The following is a 17,795-nucleotide window of genomic DNA, read 5'->3' as shown; positions in this document are numbered from 1 at the left end:
GAATGGAAACGAAGTCAACAAAGTGGTAGAGGAATTGAGAATTGCTACCAGAAGTAGCAGAGATTTCTTTAAATCATACACATGAAAAATTCTGCAGATGATGGAGATCCAAAGCAACACACACAAGGGTCTTGGCCTGAAACATCAACTGTTTATTCATTTTCATAGATGCTGCCTGACCTGCCGAGTTCCTCCAGCATCTTGTGTGTGTTGCCATAGATGTCCTTAGGTTGCTTTTTCCAAAATGAGTGGGTATACTATCATTTACACCTGACAGGAAAGAGGCTGGATCTCTGTCTGAAGCAGGGAGTAGGCCAAAGAATGATTAATACCACAGAGAGGTCTGTCACCGTAAATGTTAAACTGATGGACAAGGGGTAAGAACTATAAGAGTTCCCTGAAATTTACTAAGTAGTTTCGGAGAATCAATTTGCCCCAGAGTGCAGTGACCCTAACGTAGAACTCAGTTGTAGAGGAATTGTGACAAATAGCCTAAAACTTTTAGCAGAATTTGGGGAAAAAAGTATAGACTAACATGGTGAAGGAGATAAAAGTAGAGATGGTTGGCGCTAGAGTGGACCAGTTGGGATGAATGAACCACTTCTGTGGTAGCCCCTGTGAGACTACAGTGTCTTCCCTACTGTAGTGTCTCACAGGGGGCTACGAACCTTACCGTACCCAGATACTTTTGAACCTCTGAGGGAGGGGGAAGGGGTGGAGGGGCAGAGGGTGGTTCAATGTGTTGGGGCTGTGAGTATTAGTTTGGAGTGAGTGTTGAGTTGACCAGATTGAGGTGAGATGAGGGTGATGGAGAGACCAAGACATCCAGACAAGAGGCAAGACCAGCTGAGAGACTGAGTGCCTCATCGGATTCCCCAGTGACCTGGCACAGGAACTCCCACAACATACAGTGAATGCAAAGGTGCTTCATTCAGTGCACGCGGATCAAGCCAGTGAATGGTTCCACAGGTGAATGGGGAAAGGTGCAGCTAGCAAGGCAGTTGTAAGCATGAAGACAACACCTCAGAAAGAATACGAGCGGCTGGTATAGGCAAAAGTTATCATAATGCATATGCCCCTCCAAAGAGCATCGAACTATCTTACTATTTATTTCAACAAATCACACTTTTAAAGAGACAACTTGTATAAAACCATGAGAAATAAACAGAATTAGATTGTTTGGGCAACCGATGGGATTTCAATGGGATCCCCACCAGCTCCCCATCTATCTGAACTCCACTGAGGTATCAAAATCTTGTATATTTATTAATGCCATTGGCAACCCTTTCAGGACCTCTCACAGTCAATGAAATCCTTGAGACATTGAAATGTAGAAAGTGACATGTACAGTAAGCTCCCAGAAACACCAATGTGATGCTAACTGGATAACCTGTCCTACCAGCAATTGTTGATAGATAAATAAGCACCCCAAATAAATTCAATATAGAAACAGAAAACCTACAGCACAATACAGGCCCTTTGGCCCACAAAGCTGTGCTTATCCTTATCCAGTGTGGAACGTAGTTTAAAGTCTTGTCTGAAAGTTGGAAAGTTGGACGTACCTCAGTACTGCATGTATGTGTCCGTTTGAGGGTTTTGGGGGCTCACTGATTTATAATGCAGCTCAATAGATGTAGTGTCCTGTTCTTCAAGCACATCCACCAAGCTAGTGAACTTTTAAGTTTCCACCCCCCCACCCCCGCCAGTGTGGAGTACTGAAGTTTGATATTCCAACCTGAATACTGCCGACTCAAGTTGGAGTGGGTCAGCATGGACTTTCACATTTTGCCTCTAGGTGGTGCTATTGCACCTGTCCTATCTGAACATGGATGTGAAGAACTCCATGGGATAAAAAGCATGAAGGCAATTGGTCCACAGCTCCCTCTAGTGTACAAACAAAACAAATACAAAGTAAGAGTATTTTTCCCCTGAGCCTTCATTTTCCATTTTTCTGTTTGGAGTAAGAATTATAAAGCACAGAAACAGGCCTTACAGCCCAAGATGTCCATCCAAGCTAGTTGCAACCTGATCTGGTAATGAATTCAGTCCTGTATACCAAAGGCACATTCTTCCACCTCCCACTTATCAGTACCTCCCTAGAGAAGGCAACATCTATCATCCGGGCCATTACCATCTTCTCACAACTACCATCAGAGAAGAAGGAATAAAAGCCTGAATTCCCACACCATTAGGTTCAAGAACAGCTACAGTACTCTGCTTAATCATCACCTCAGTATTACAATCATTTTTTGTTCTAATTGTGTTCCTTCCTGTAAAAATTGTGTATAATTTATGCTTATGATTTTCTTAAGAATGTTGTGAATTTGATGCTATATGGCAGTGATATTGCTGCAATTAAATTTTCACTGAACCTATGCGGACTTGTGCATATGACAATAAACCCCACTTTGAATTTAAGTTGGTCCCATTTGCCTGCATTGGCCCACATCCCTCTAAAACTTCTGCGATCCTAATTGATCTAAATTTTTACTTTAAGATTTTGGATGCTTTTGAACAATTGTTTGATTACCAAATCTATTTCACACACCAGAGATAGAAATTAAAGAGTAAAGATTAGCTGTATGTGTCATATATACATCAAAATACAGAAACCTGCAGTGAGTGAAATGCATTGTTCTGTGTCAACAACCAACAGAGTACAACCATGGGAGGAAAAAGTCACCCCTCAGGTTGCTATTAAATCACTCTCCTCTTCCTTTAAACCTCTGCCCTCTAGTTCATGATTCCCCAGCCCTGGGAAAGACTGCTTGCATTCACCGTATCTATGCCCTACATGAACTTCTGAGCAGTGGTCCCCAACCTGCAGGCCGTGGACCGATACCGATCCGCGGACCAATACTGATCTGGGCCGACACTTACATGCCGGGCAGCAGCTAATTAGCTAGCCTGTTTATTTTGGCGTTTTTCTTAAAGATGTGCTGAGTGCGTCCCAGCTACCGCTGCACCCCTGCATGCTTCGCGGATCGGTATCGGTCCACGGCCCAGAGGTTGGGGACCACCGCTTTTGAGGATCAGTCACCAAGTCACACAGATAGAATCACAGAGCAATACAGCATGGAAACAATTTTATTCAGCCCAATTCATCCATGCCAACCCATTTGCCCGTGTTTGACCTAAATCCCTCTAAACCCCTCCTATCTATGTACATCCAGAAGTCTTTCTGAAGATACCTCTACTTGGAATGATACACAAATGACATTCCTCTGCATTCCCTAACCATTTAGACAGTATGATACATCATTTCATATCTCTCTTCACCAAATAGTTTGCTATTGCCTGCACTGCACCTAAATACCCACAATGCCTAGCACCCAACCTTCATAGACTTACAAAATTTCAGTTTGCATTCCTTTAGACTATATATCATATTAAGACTTGTTATCAGGTCATTCGCACTCTGCTGTTTGTGGGAGCTTGCTATTGACAAATATAATCAGCCCCCCATTCCTTTGACTTTGATGCAACCTTTGAGGAGGTACCTCATTGGTCGAAAGAACTGAAGGATGACCCAAGATTGTTGAAATGTAACCACACCTCTCCATTCTGCACAGTGGTATTGCTAGAAGGTTCTAAAACAGGTGCTGCTCACCAAAATCAGAGTCATTTGGCACTTAAACAGACCCTTCAGCCTATGGAGTCTATAGCAACCATTAATCATCCATTTACACTAACCCTACACCAATCTCAGTCCCATCAATTGCCCCTGATTCTGACACCTCACTTACACTAGCAGAAATTTACAGTGGCCAATTCACCTGCCAATCCATACCTCTTTAAGATGTAAGACAAAACAGTAGTACGCAAGGAATGTCTTTCAGTGCACAGTGTGCACTGAAAATCAAACATAAGGCTGAATTAAACTCTGCTGCCTGTACACGATACATAAGAGAACATTTCCAGCACATTCATGTGTCCTTCTAACATCCCCGTGAGCATCACTATGGTATCTGCTTTCAGCAATACCCCCAGAAGCCCATTCCAAACACTCAAACCATAAGACCATCAGATATAGGAGCAGAATTATGCCATTTGGCCCATCAATTCTGTTCCGGCATTTCATCACAGCTGATCTATTTCCCTCTCACCCCACTCTCCCACCTTCTCTACATGTTCCTTCATGCCCTAACTAACCAAGAATCTATCAACCTGTGGCGACCCACTTTCTGGCACCCACGAACCGGCTCATGAAACAGCGCGCGCAGGCAGAGGGCCGGCAGCAAAAAGGGCGCCAGGCCATCTTCACCAGCAGGGGGAAAATCCCGCGCGCAGAAAGGGTCTGGGAATATGCATTCCCCACAGTAGTCCCGCCCAGGGAGGGCGGGAACGGGAAGGCTTTAAAGCGGGCCGCGAAGTTTGAATAAATCTCTTTCATCGCAACTCTAACTCACCGACTCCGTGTGGTTATTCTAGCGCTGTGTGTAGCACATCGCTACAAACCTCTCTTAAATATACCCAATGACTTGGTCTCCACAGCCGCCTGTGGCAACTAATTCCACAGAATCCCCACTCTCTGACTATTGAAACTCATCCTCATCTCCATTTTAAAAGGACATCCTCTATTCTGAGGCTGCATCTTCTGGTCTTGTACTCTTCCACCACAGGAAACATCCTCTATTCTATCGAGGCCTTTCAATATACTGTAGGTTTCAATGAGATCCCTCCTTATTCTTCTGATTTCCAGTGAGTACATGCCCAGAACCATCAAACGCTTCTCATATGATAAGCTTATCATTCCGAGTCATTTCTGTGAACCTCCTTTGAACCCTCTCCAATATAAGCACATCCTTTCATAGATAAGGGGCCAAAAACTACTCACAATACTCCAAATGAGGCTTCACCAGCATTTTATAGAGCCTTAATATTACATCCTTACTTTTATATTCTAATCCTTTCAAAACGCATACTAATATTGCATTTGCCTTCCTCACCAGATTCAAACTGCAAATTAATGTTTAAGGAATCCTGCACGAGAACTCAAGTTTCTTTGCACCTCAGATTTTTAAATTTTCCCTTCATTTAGAAAACAGTCTTTTGCTTTTATTTCTTTTCCCAAAATGCATGACCATAGGCTCCACCTATCATCTCCCAACACTGTATTCCGTTTGCCACTTCTTTGCTCATTCTCCAAATCTGTCTGTCCATCTGTAGCCTCGCTTCCTCAAAGTTACCTGTCCCCTCCCCCCCAACTTATCTTCATATAATCTGCAAACCTGGCCACAAAACCATGAATTCCTTCATCCAAGGTACTGACATATACGCAAAAAGAACCAGTCCCAAAACAGACCACTGTGGAGCACCAATAGACACCGGCAGCCAGCCAGAAAAAGCCACTCTTTGCCTCCTGTCAATCAGCTAATGCTCCATCCATGCTAATATTTTTCCTATAATACCATGGGCTCATGCGTGGCACCTGGTCAAAAGCCTTCTCAAAATCCAAGTGCACAATATCCACTTATACTCCTTTGTCTATCCTGCTTGTTATTTCTTCAAAGAATTCCAACAGATTTGTCAGGTAAGATTTTCCATCAGACTTTGGCCTATTTTATCAGGTGCCTCCAAGAACTCTGAAACCACATCCTTAACAATCGACTCCAACATCTTCCCAACCACTAGGGTCAGACTAACTGGCCTGTAATTTCCTTTCTTCTGCCTCTCTCACTTCTTGAATAGTGAAGTGACATTTGCAATTTTCCAGTCCTCCAGAACCACGCCAGAATCCATTGACTTGTGAAATATCAATACTAATGCCCCCACAATCTCTTTAGCCACCTCCTTCAGAACCCTGGGGTGTAGACCATCTCTCAAAAATGTTCCTTTAACCAACTCCCTCTCACCTTAAATGTATGTGACCTCTAGTACTTGACATTTCTACCCTGGGGAAAAGATTCTGACTGTCCACCCAATCTACCCCTCCCATACTTCTATTGTGAATGTGTGAGGACAGCAGAGCAACGGAAGAATCCCTTGAAGTCATAAGAAGAATGTGCAAACCCAACAAAGTCAAGGATTGAACTGTCTCTTGAGCAATGAGGCAGCAGCTCCATTAGCAACGTTTGGGGTATGAACCTGATATGAAAGCAGCTTAATTATGGGGTCAGATTTTTTAATAATTTCTTATAAGTTACCACTCGGTTCCAAGTAACTAGTAACACTTTAATCCTTTGATCAAATTTAGTCTTTTATCACCATGCTTTCCTGTGATGTTTTACCATCTGCTCAACATTGTATGTTGGTTAGATTTTGTACACTCAGCGGGTCAGTGAGGTGTGGCAGTGAAAGCAGGCTCGGGAAGTGCTGTGTTTGGTTTTACCTGTACCCAGTTTCTTCATTTTCAGCCACATTGTCTCTACAAGTAACAGGGAAAGGGAGGGAGAGAGATATGAAAGTGACTGCCAAAAAAAAAGCACCGATGTGTCTGCTTACAGGTGGCCTGCACAGCGAATCCACAAACTGTATCTGATTTGAGATAAAGAGTCTGTGGTTACCTGGCAGAGTCTGTGTGCTGTCAATAAGATAATAATCCCAAACAAAGGAGCGTTAACTAATAACACAACAACATAGCAGTCCCTTTAAGTGAGCAGTTCTGACGTAGAGATGGGAGTTTGAATCTCACCACAGTAAAATAAATTTGAGGAATTAAATAAAGTTGGAAATTTTGAAGGATGGATTCAATAATGGTGAGCTCAAGCTGCTGAACTATCATAGAGGCACATTTTCTCCCATGGTCTACTCTCCTCTCCTATCAGATTCCTTCTTCTTCAGCCCTTTTACTGCTTCCACCTATCACCTCATAGCTTCTCTTCATCCTCCCTCCCCATCCACCCACTGGGCTCCAGCTAGTCTCCTTCCCAACCCCAACCCCCTTCAACTTGCTATTCTGGCTTCTCCCAACTTCCTTCCCAGTTCTGATGAAGGGTCACGACCAAGATGTTAGCTGGTTATCCCTCTCCATGGATGCTACCTGACCTGTTGAGTTCCTCCAGCATTTTGTTGTGTCGCTCTAGATTTGCAGAGGGTTGTAAATTTAGTTGGCTCCGTTTTGGTTACTAGCCTACAAGTATCCAGGACAACTTCAATGAGCAGTGTCTCAGAAAGGCAGCTTCCATTATTAAGGACCTCCAGCACCCGGGACATGCCCTTTTCTCACTGTTACCATCAGGTAGGAGATACAGACGCCTGAAAGCACACACTCAGTGATTCAGGAACAGCTTCTTCCCTTCTGCCATCCGATCCCTAAATGGACACTACCTCACTTTTTTAAAAATATACAGTATTTTTGTTTTTTGCACGATTTTTAATCTATTCAATTTATTTATTTTTATTATTATTTTTATTTTATTTATTTTTTTCTTCTATATTACATATTGCATTGAATTGCTGCTGCTATGTTAACAAATTTCACGTCACATACCAGTGATAATAAACCCGATTCTGATGTTTGGAATATTTCGTGCTTACATTTGACTTACTAGTGTCCTCAGGGAGGGATACGTACTGTCCTTACTCAATCTATTCTACATGTGACTTCAGACCCAGTAATCTAGTTTAGTCCTAACTGTGCCACAGTTCAGGATGGGCAATAAATAGTGATAATGCCAATGACATTTACACCAGTTAATCAAGTACAGAATAAATTAATTATTGACAATTCATCAGATTACGAGCCAGACTACTCACTTGCTTATTTTAATAATTATGAAATGTTGAGGAACTACAGAGGAACGCTACTGTTGCTGTAAGGTAAGTAGTGAACCTGCAAATAATGTATTGACCAAGCACAACCCCAACAAAAATTAGTTATGAGGGCAACTAATTTGGAGTATGTGATGGCCCAAACCATTTCAGAATGGAAACTCTACTTCAAAAACATGTCACACACATAAAAGTTGCTGGTGAACACAGCAGGCCAGGCAGCATCTCTAGGAAGAGGTGCAGTCAACGTTTCAGGCCGAGACCCTTCGTCAAAAACATGTCGATTGGTTCCAGATCAGTTCTGGATTCAGTCACACACCAGAGGGACAATCAGAATGACATTAAAGAGCTCACACAACACTTCCACTGTGCCAAGCCTTCTGAGGGTTTCTATGTAATGTAACACACTATTGACATATCAAAGTTATATGGGTGAACTGAGGCCAAAGACAGCCTATTCAGGACCATTGTATACAAGTAAAATTAGGCTATTCAGCCAATTAAGTCTGCTCCATCATTCAATTGTGGCTGATTTTATTTTTCACGAACCCATTTTCCCACCTTCTCCATGTAGCCCATAACTTCCTTGCCAATCAAGAAGCTTAGATACACCCAGAGACTTAGCCTCCATAGCCCCTTGTGGCAATGAATTCCACAGATTCACCACTCTCAGGCTGAAGAAGTTCCCCCTCAACTTTGTTCTCAAGGATGTCCCTTTATTCCGAGGCTCTTCCTTCAGATATTAGACTCCTCTTGGGGCTTGGGTTTTCTGAGTCTCAGTATTTGCTAGGATATGCAAGGATTTGGATCCTTTTCCCACTCTGAAGATGATTTGAGTGAAGTGCGCCCTGACAGGGTTGACTAATGCAGATCGAGAGAATTCTGCCAGTCAGGCCTTTTAAACTGGAATACATTTCTATCCAACATGAGCTTAGCAAATGTTCAAAGACCAATTTTTTTTTAGTATCAGCAAGGTCACTATTTACTGTCCCTCCTTGAATACCCTTAAGAAGGTGGGAGTGAGTTGCCTTCATGAATCAAAGCTGTCACCCTAGTTAACCAAAGTGTAACGGGATGAAGATTCACTTATGGAATTTGGTGCTTGCTACCAACGTTCCTTACATATTGAACAGTTGGGCTAATATGCTGTACATACCACATAATGAACTACTTAAATTTTTAGAGTACAAGTTATACATGAAGTTCTGAAACCTGACCAAAAGACAAAGTCAGTAACACAATTTGTAATTAATGCACATTTATTAAAATACAATTTCCATTGGCAACCAGCATATATAGATGAGTATCTATTTTGTATTATACAAATATATTACAGGCTAAAACACAAACTTGAGGCATCAACCAATACTCATGGCAGCTTGAAACAATTTGTTTATCAGCAGAATCGCTGTTCAATCTGAAGGTATTTAAAATCCACTTTGGAGTTTCCTTCTGCATCAGAACTTGCTACAAACCCACCTCTACAGGGACAACATGCCGGTTTGCTTTTGAGTGACAGCAGAGGCTTCAATCCCTTTATACGAGGATTGCCTCCCCTACAGACCAGATGCAATGGATAATTACAGGACTTTGCATAGCAAGCGATTCAAGAAGAGGGAAGGAAGCAGAAATAAGTGCCTTTCCTTCCCAGCACCATCCCGATTAGTGTGATGACCCCTTCCATACACAAACCATCCCCTCATTCCCCACCACCCCTGAAAAATAACCGCATCAGCTCAATTCAAGCACATCTATCTCACGTCCACATCTTTCCAAACCCCTGTCAGGAGCATTTCACCAAGTTCCAGACGCATGATAAACCTGTTGCATCTCTACAGGCCTCGCAAAAAAAAACACTGCTGACTATGAGATCTGGAACATGACCTTTTGCAAATGAAGTGGAATTTTAAAAGAAGCAAGGAAGTAGAACAGCCAGAAGTAGAAGCAAATTAGAGGTGAGATCCAAAACAAAACTACAGCCTGGCAGATACAAATACTTCCGCAGATTGCTCTTCATTGGTTTGAGTTAATTTACATTAAGGACACGAGCAGAAACACCATGATGCCAATCACGCAGCTCTGCATACTTTGGGCTGTATCGGACAGTCATGACCTTTGGCCTGTGGAGAAAAATAGAAGTGACAGAAAGAGAAAAAGGTTAAAGAAGTTCTGGATGAAGGAGGACATGGGAAGGCTTTGCAGTCACATAAAGATATGTGTTCTCAGTCCCAGTTGGAATAGAATCTGAATAATGACCTGTATCCCCCTTACATAATGTGTGTGTGTGTGTGTGTGTGTGTGTACATTTCCGTATGCATGTATGAGTGTCTGTGTGAGCATCTGTGAATGCTTGTCTGTGTGCATACAACTGTGTCTATGTACATCCCTGTGCGTTTGCATGCCTTGTATATATAAGCTTGTGTCTGTGCACGCAAAACAGTGCACACATGTGAAAATGCATGTGTGAATGTGTGACTGCGTGTGCTCACAAGAGTAACAGAGACAGAAAAAGGCTTGTTTGTGACTCTCACCCTCTCTCCATCCCTCCTGGCCACTCTCCCTCAGACCCCATTTCTCATTGACCCTCTTTCCTCGGTCTCCACATCAGGTATACATTTCCTCACTGTAACATCAATAAACACAGCAGCCTATAATGTTAATGTACCGCTGACCAGCTAACCTCCCCTGTCAAGCTTTCATTAACCTGTTTGACTTTACTTAGTTGGAGCTTGAAGGTGTTAAATTAACCTGTTACTCAACATTAATCACTCTGGAAAAAGGATTAAGTGTCAAACTGACAAAATGGGGCCTTCCCAATGTTTGGTTTAGCTTTGCTGTTCACTGTCATTTAGTAACTCAGGCACTGGGGTGATTCTCCAGTGGAGAAGTTCGAGCCCCTCTATTTTTATCTCAGAGTTGGTGAGCCACTGGCACAATGTGATTGGGGAGGAAGCTCCAGGATTCAGACCCAGTGAAGGAGGAGCACTGTAACACATTTCAAAGTCAACATGGTGGGTGATCTAGAGGGGTGCCTGCATCCGTCTGTTGCCCTTGTCCTTGGAGGTAGAGTTCTTGGATTAGGGAGGACCTGTTGGGGAAGCCTGGGCAATATGTTCTGTAGACAGTAAACACTGCAGCCACAGTGTGCCAGTGCTGGAGGCAATGAAGGTTTAGAGTGGTGAAGGTAGTGCCAATCAAGCAGGCTACTTTTCCCTGGACGTGCTGAGCTACCTCAGAACTAGAGCTGCACTCATCCAGGTCTGTGAAGAATATTCTCCATCACATCTTGCATACCTAGAGATAGCTCACTCCCCACAGGACATGCCCTTGTAGCCACCATGGTTATGTGACTGATCCAACCAATTCTGTTCAATGGAGGCCACCAGGGACACTGGTGGTGGGACACGTGGCAATAGTGAATGTCAAGAGTAAGTGACGAGGTTTTCTCTTGCCTGGCAGCAACTTTAATTGCTTGGCTTAACAAGGTGGGTTTAATCTCTAGATCGCTATGGTAAATATTGAGCCACTGTACCAGGCCTGAACAGCAACATTAATCCTGCTTTGCACCTTTCCACAGTGACTTGTTTGAGATCATTTCCTCTTCAAAAGGTGGTGCAAGAAGGACATATCTATCATTAAGGACCTCACCACCTGACATGCCCTCTTTCCATTACTGCCATCGGGAAGGAGGCACAGGAGCCTGAAGACTCACTATTTTAGGAGCAGCTTCTTCCCCTCTGCCATCAAATTTCTGAATGATCCATGACCCATAAACACCACCTCACTTTCCTCTTTTGCACAATTTATATATTTTATTTCTTCTTGTATCTTATAGTCTTCTAAAATGTCTTGCTGTCACAACAAATTTCATGACATACATCAGTAATAATAAGCCTAATTCTAAATGGGAATCCCCTCTACTGCCTGGTTTCCACCAATGCAAACCAGCCACCCTGCCAAAGACAGGTGGAGGTGCATAGAACATCGAACAGGACAGGCCCTTTGGCCCATGATATCATGCTGACATTTTAGCCTACTTCAAGATCAATCTAACCCTCCCTCCCACATAGTTATCCACTTTTCCTTCATCCCTGTGCCAAAGAGTTTTGTAAATGGCGCCAATGTATCTACTTCTCCCACTAACACTGGCAGTGCATTCCTCACACTTACCACCGTGTAAAATTCTCTCTCTGACATCCCTCCCATACTTTCCTCCATTCACCTTAAAATTATGGCCCCTCATGTTAGCCATATCTTCCCAGGGTGGGGGGGGGGGGGGAAAGAGAAGAGTCTCATACTGTCCACTCAATTTCTACCTCTTATCATTTGTACACCTTGATCAAGTCACCTCTCATTCTTTTTTTAAAACTACGATCAACTGTTAATCAATTACTTGGTTGAACTGGTAGGAAACTGAGCCCAGGCCCAAAGAGGCTGCCAGAGAGACAGCCCCACTGTTCAATCCAACTCCGCACTCCACCCCCATACTATTGGGGAGACAATCCCACCGCTGGCACTGGTACTTGAAATAAATGCATGCAAAGAGAATGCCACCACCGTGCAACATATAACAGGCAGTCAACCCGATGGAGAAAGGGCAGGCATAGAAATAGAATCACAGCAGAAGAGGCCTACCTGTTCATCAACAATTCAACAGTTACCGACAAGATCCATCAATGCTTTGCACACAGTAGGCATGCTTAGTCATTTGCTTTCTACACACATCAGAGTCATGCAGCACAGAACCAGGCTCTATATTTGGCATGGTAGTGTAGTGGTTAGCACAATGCTTTACAGTAGCAGTGACCTGGGTTCAATTCCCACCGCTTCCTGTAAGGAGTTTGTATGTTCTCCCCGTGACCGCATGGCTTTCTTCCAGTTTCTTTCCACGGTTCAAAGACGTACCGGTTGGTAGGTTAATTGGCCCCGTGATTAGGCTATGGTTAAATCAGGAACTGGTGGGCAGCGTAACTCGAAGGGCCAGAAGGGCCAATTCAGTACTGTATCTCAACATATAAATATCCATTGCCTGACCAGGAAGCACCCACATATACTAATCCTGAAATACATCATGGATCTGGTAGAGCAGTTCCAATGCACTGGAACTTGAATAGTGAATTCGGCCCAATACATCACACCTATATCTCTCCCCACCATCGACAGCATCCACACTATGTGCTGCCTCAATAAGGCACTGTCTATTAACAAAAATGTCCATCATCCAGACCATGCCACATTCCTGCATCTACCATGAGCCAGGAGTCCCACACCAGCAGGTTTAAGGACAGCTACTTCCCATCAACCATTCAGTTCTTCAGTGATGATTAGGATGATGGACCTGGCACGACCCTAATCATTACCTCAGGATGACCACTTTGTACTACAATGGACTTCCTTATTGTTTGGTGCTAATTGTGCTTTTTCTTGTATAATTTTGTATAACTTAAGATAATTTATGTTTTCCTTGTGAACATTGAGTCTCTGATGCTACGTAGCCTGTGACAATGAGGAGGAATTCCTTCTAAACGTTACGCACTATTGATAGTATAAGGTAACATCTATCATCAAAGACCCTCACAACCTTGGCCATGAAACCTTCTCACAGCTACCATCATGCAGGAGGTACAGAAGTCCGAAGACCCAGAATATCAGGTTCAAAAACAGTTACCATAAGATACAGGAACAGAATTAGGCCATCTGATTCATTGAGTCTGCTCCAACATTTCATCATGCTGATCCAATCTTCTGCCTTCTCCCCGTATCCCATCATGCCCTGACTAATCAAGAATCTATCAACCTCTGCCTTAAATATACATAAAGTCTTGGCCTCCACAGCTGCCTGTGGCAAAGAATTACACAGATTCACCACTCTCTGGCTAAAGAAATTCCTCCTCACCTCAGTTCTGAAAGAATACTCTCTAATTTGAGGTTGTGTCCTCTAGTCTTAGACTCTCCCACCATAAGAAACATCCTCTGCACATCCACGCTATCAAGGCCTTTCACCATTCAATAGGTTTCAATTAGGTCACTACCCCTCATTCTTCTGAATTCTAGTAAATACAGGCCGAGTCATCAGATGCTCTTCATATGACAAGCCGTTCAGTCCTGGAATCATTTTCATGAACCTCTTTTGAACTCTCTTCAGTTTGAGCACATCCTTTCAAAGATAAGGGGCCCCAACACTGCTCACAGTACTCCAAGTGAGGCCTCACCAGCGCTTTACAAAGTTTCAATTTATATTCTAGTCCTCTTGAAATGAATGCTAATATTGCATTTGCCTTCCTCACCACAGACTCAACCTACTAATTAATTATAGGGAATCCTGCACAAGACTCCAAAGTCCCTTTGCACCTCAGCTTTTTGTATTTTCTCTGCATTTAGAAAATAGTCAACCCTTTCATTTCTTCTTTCAAAATGTATGACTGTATACTTCCCGACACTGTATTCTATCTGCCACTTCCTTGCCCATTCTCCTAACCTCAGTCCTTCTGTAGCCTCTCTACTTCTTCAAAACTACATGCCCCTTCACCTATCATCATATCCTCTGCAAACTTTGCAATAAAGCCATCAATTCCATCATCCAAATTATTGGCAGGTAATGTAAAAAGAATTGGTCCCAACATTGACCCTAGTCACTAACAGTCAGCCACTCTTTGCCTCTTGCCAATCAGCCACTGCTTTATTCATGCTAGAATTTTTCCTGTAATACCATGGGCTTGTAACTTGTTACGCAGTCTCATGCATGGCACCTTGTCAAAGGCCTTCTGAAAATCCAAGTACACAACATGGGTAATTGCACGACAAATGAAGATGCAGTTGTGAATAAAAGAACAGTTGCTGTGGTCAAAGTCAGCAACAGATGGGCAACAAAACATCGCGATACCTCGTACTGGCCACAGGGGGCAGTAGCGGTCTGCCACAAAGGTCTCTGCTACCTTAGCACTTCAAAACAAAAATCGACCAGAGAATTTAAAAATAAGATTTGTTCTGACAAACAGCTTCAGCCTGAAACATAAACCATGTGGTCTGATCTCCTCAATAAATAAATAGTTTTATTTTATAATTAAATTTTTTTTAAACCAAAGACAAATAGTGGTTAGCACAACACTTCACAGTACTAGTGACCGGGGTTCAGTTCCTGCCGCAGTCTGTAAGAAGTTTGTATGCTCTCCCCGCGACCACATGGGTTTCCTCCAGGTTCTCCAGTAACTCCCCCCCCCACCCCCCCACCAGTCTAAAGACATAGATTGATTGGTGATTACAAACTGTCCCGTGATTAGGCTAGGGTTAAAGTGGGGGTTGCTAGGCAGTGCAGCTTGAAGGGCTATTTCGCTCTATATCCCAACAAACAGAACTATCCCAGAACAAGAGTCCCAAATCTGAATCACTGACTGTTTCTCTTGTACTGAACTGACCTGCTTGGTACTTCTTCAGCTCTCTTGTACTTACTGGTTTTCGCTTGTTATTGCCATATATACAGATATACTATTAAAATCTTTCATTAGTGTGCCCTCCTGACAGATCATTCCATACACTGATGTAGCACAGGACACAGGGAGCCAGAGCCAGAGAGAGGGGGACAGGGGCCAATTGTCCTCCTTGTGCACAACTATGATTGAGAAATTAGTGTAAGCCGTTAAGAGTCCAGTTAATCAGCGACAACAATGTTGTGTCTCTAATACTACATGCCTGTGATTCAAGCAAGTTTTTCATTCCACTTGTGTATTCATGTAGTTGCATTTGACAATAAACCCAACTTCGATTTTCATACACCACAATAAAAAGTCATATTCTTCACCAGGAGATGAAAACCTTTCCACAATCTACACAATGCATCAAAGCAGCAACCAACAGCTTCAGCCACACTGTGGTCAGGAACCAGACGCGCCCCCCCCCCCACCACACCGTCCATAAGTAAAATAGTAGGCAGTGGTGACATAGACCAAGATGCAATGCTATGATAGAGTAAAATCTTCATCAGCAAACACTTCTGTTGAGGAGAGGACAGTGACAGCATTATCTCACCAATACACTGACCATCCATTTAGAATACCATTTCTCCCAGGCACAGCCTGTTGGTTATAACTTGACTCTCCCAGTGCCCAGTGATTGCACAGTGGGATGACCATGGGTATGCATCCAGGAGAACAGCATCAGATACTTGGCTGAGGCTCATCATTGTTACCAATAGATCTGAATGTGGGAATGGAAACAACCTTTTCGAAGACAACAAAACTTTGAGTGCAAGAAGTCAACCTCTGATTAGAACCAAGTGTCAGGATAACTTGAAAACATATCCACAGGCAGGATACTGTGACGATGTTCTATTCTATTGCCATTATTGCAAAATTAATTTTGCTCAAGCAATAACCAAATAATTTAAATTAAACAACATTAAAACTGCAGGATACTATTCTGTGCTTAATAGAAGTCAAATCAATAGCTTCATTAATGGATTTTGATTTGTCAGGTCTGTGATGTCAGTAAGATTCTGCAAGCACTGATAGCTAGCTCGATGTGCAGTATTGGATTGTTACAAAATTAAACCAATGCTTTTTTAATGTCACACATCTTCCTGAAACCTGCAAACCCGTCACGTTACAGCATCAAATCAAGCAAATGACATGGTAACCAGTCACTTTGGGGTGTTAATAAACGCAGTTAAGCTCACAGTTCAGCAGCAAGGCAATCCCAAATTATGCACAGAAACTCAACACAGCTTCTTACCTTGTCTTCTTGTTAGTCTCACTCACTGGCGTTACCGCTGGAACAAAAACAAAGGGACAACTGTTAAAGAGAGAAACAATCAACTTATTTAAGAAATAAGCACTCAATGGTCTGTTTTGGTTTTTATATTTTACACAAATATAGGCATGACACTGCAAGCACAGGAAAATAAAAAGCCATTTGCCCTTTGAGCCTATTACATTTCCGAACTAGATAGAAGCTGATTTACATATTCTATGTACTTGCTGAATGACACTGTTGACACTGGAAACTTTTCCTCTCATGCATGAATGGGACATTCAGCCCATGCGTGCTGTTTCACACAACATGATTCTGGCTAATCTAAATTGGTCTGACCTCCTCTTCTGTGCCACTTTTTCACAACCCTCAATTCCTCAAATCATTTAAATATTTATCTGTTTGTTCTTCTATTGGCACTAGATGGAGAACTGCAAGTTGGAGAGCAGAATGAGTATTAGTCCAACCAAGCAATAACTTAAAAGTTCTCTTCTTTGATTTCAAATCTCCGCATAGCCTTTTGTGCTCCTTGCCACTACTTCAGTCTTGGGATACATGCTTACCATCTCTAGTCTTAGCCCATCCTGAACCCTACTTTCTGTCAATTGACAGCAATGACTTCCATGGTTTAAACTTAACTGCACAGTACCCTCCCTAGAAAAAAAAACCAGTAAAACCATTTTTCTTGAATATTTTAGAGTATATACTTACACTAACATAATTTTCTCTCTTGAATAGTCTGATCAGTTATTTTAACATTGATCGATTCTATTAAAACTATACTTTGAAATACACATTTGACATGACACCATCCCCCAGCCTTAATACTTCTGCCACAAATTATGCCAGATTAACACTGACAGTCCAGATGCCAGAAACATTCACTTTCCATCTTCCTCCACAGATGGTGCCTCACCCTCCTGCAGCTCGTTTCTTTTACTAGCATTTGCAGTTTCTGTTGTCTCCACAACACTGGCATCACTATCACTCTTCAGAATAATGTCCTCACTTCCCTTAACACTGAAGAAATAACTCTCAGCAACTTCAAATCACCTACAATGAAGTTAAGTGAATAGAAGCATGGTCACCAAACCATTGACCTACAAATACGAGGACGTACATAACCATTGTCCCCTCAGAAAGACTTAACCAATGGGAACCATTACTTACAATGCTCGGTGCCTGTCATCTGGGCAAGGATAGAAAATGAACGTGACTGAGCTGTGCCTGTCTTGGGCTGCCAGTCTTCGGTGTCTTGCATTAAGCGCTTCTTGCTCTGATCGCTGAACTGATGATGGATGTCAGGATGGGGACCAGTCACAATTCGCCTGGGTGAC

The 17,795-nt window shown here is 42.7% G+C and overlaps 1 protein-coding gene across 5 annotated transcripts in view; it reads right to left on the bottom strand.

The window, feature by feature from the left end:
• LOC134345730 (PDZ and LIM domain protein 5-like) overlaps window positions 1-17,795 on the bottom strand; it is a 268,407-nt gene that overhangs the window by 65,181 nt on the left and 185,431 nt on the right. For all 5 annotated transcript variants that reach the window (XM_063046860.1, XM_063046864.1, XM_063046865.1 and 2 more), the window contains 3 exons: window positions 17,629-17,795; window positions 16,441-16,477; window positions 6,332-6,367 (listed from right to left, as the gene is read on the bottom strand). In XM_063046860.1, the coding sequence (XP_062902930.1) occupies window positions 6,332-6,367; window positions 16,441-16,477; window positions 17,629-17,795 (240 nt within the window). The remainder of the gene's footprint in view (window positions 1-6,331; window positions 6,368-16,440; window positions 16,478-17,628) is intronic.

The sequence above is a fragment of the Mobula hypostoma genome, chromosome 4, assembly GCF_963921235.1.
Source record: "Mobula hypostoma chromosome 4, sMobHyp1.1, whole genome shotgun sequence".
Taxonomy (NCBI): domain Eukaryota; kingdom Metazoa; phylum Chordata; class Chondrichthyes; order Myliobatiformes; family Myliobatidae; genus Mobula; species Mobula hypostoma.
This window is presented reverse-complemented; position numbering and strand designations above follow the sequence as displayed.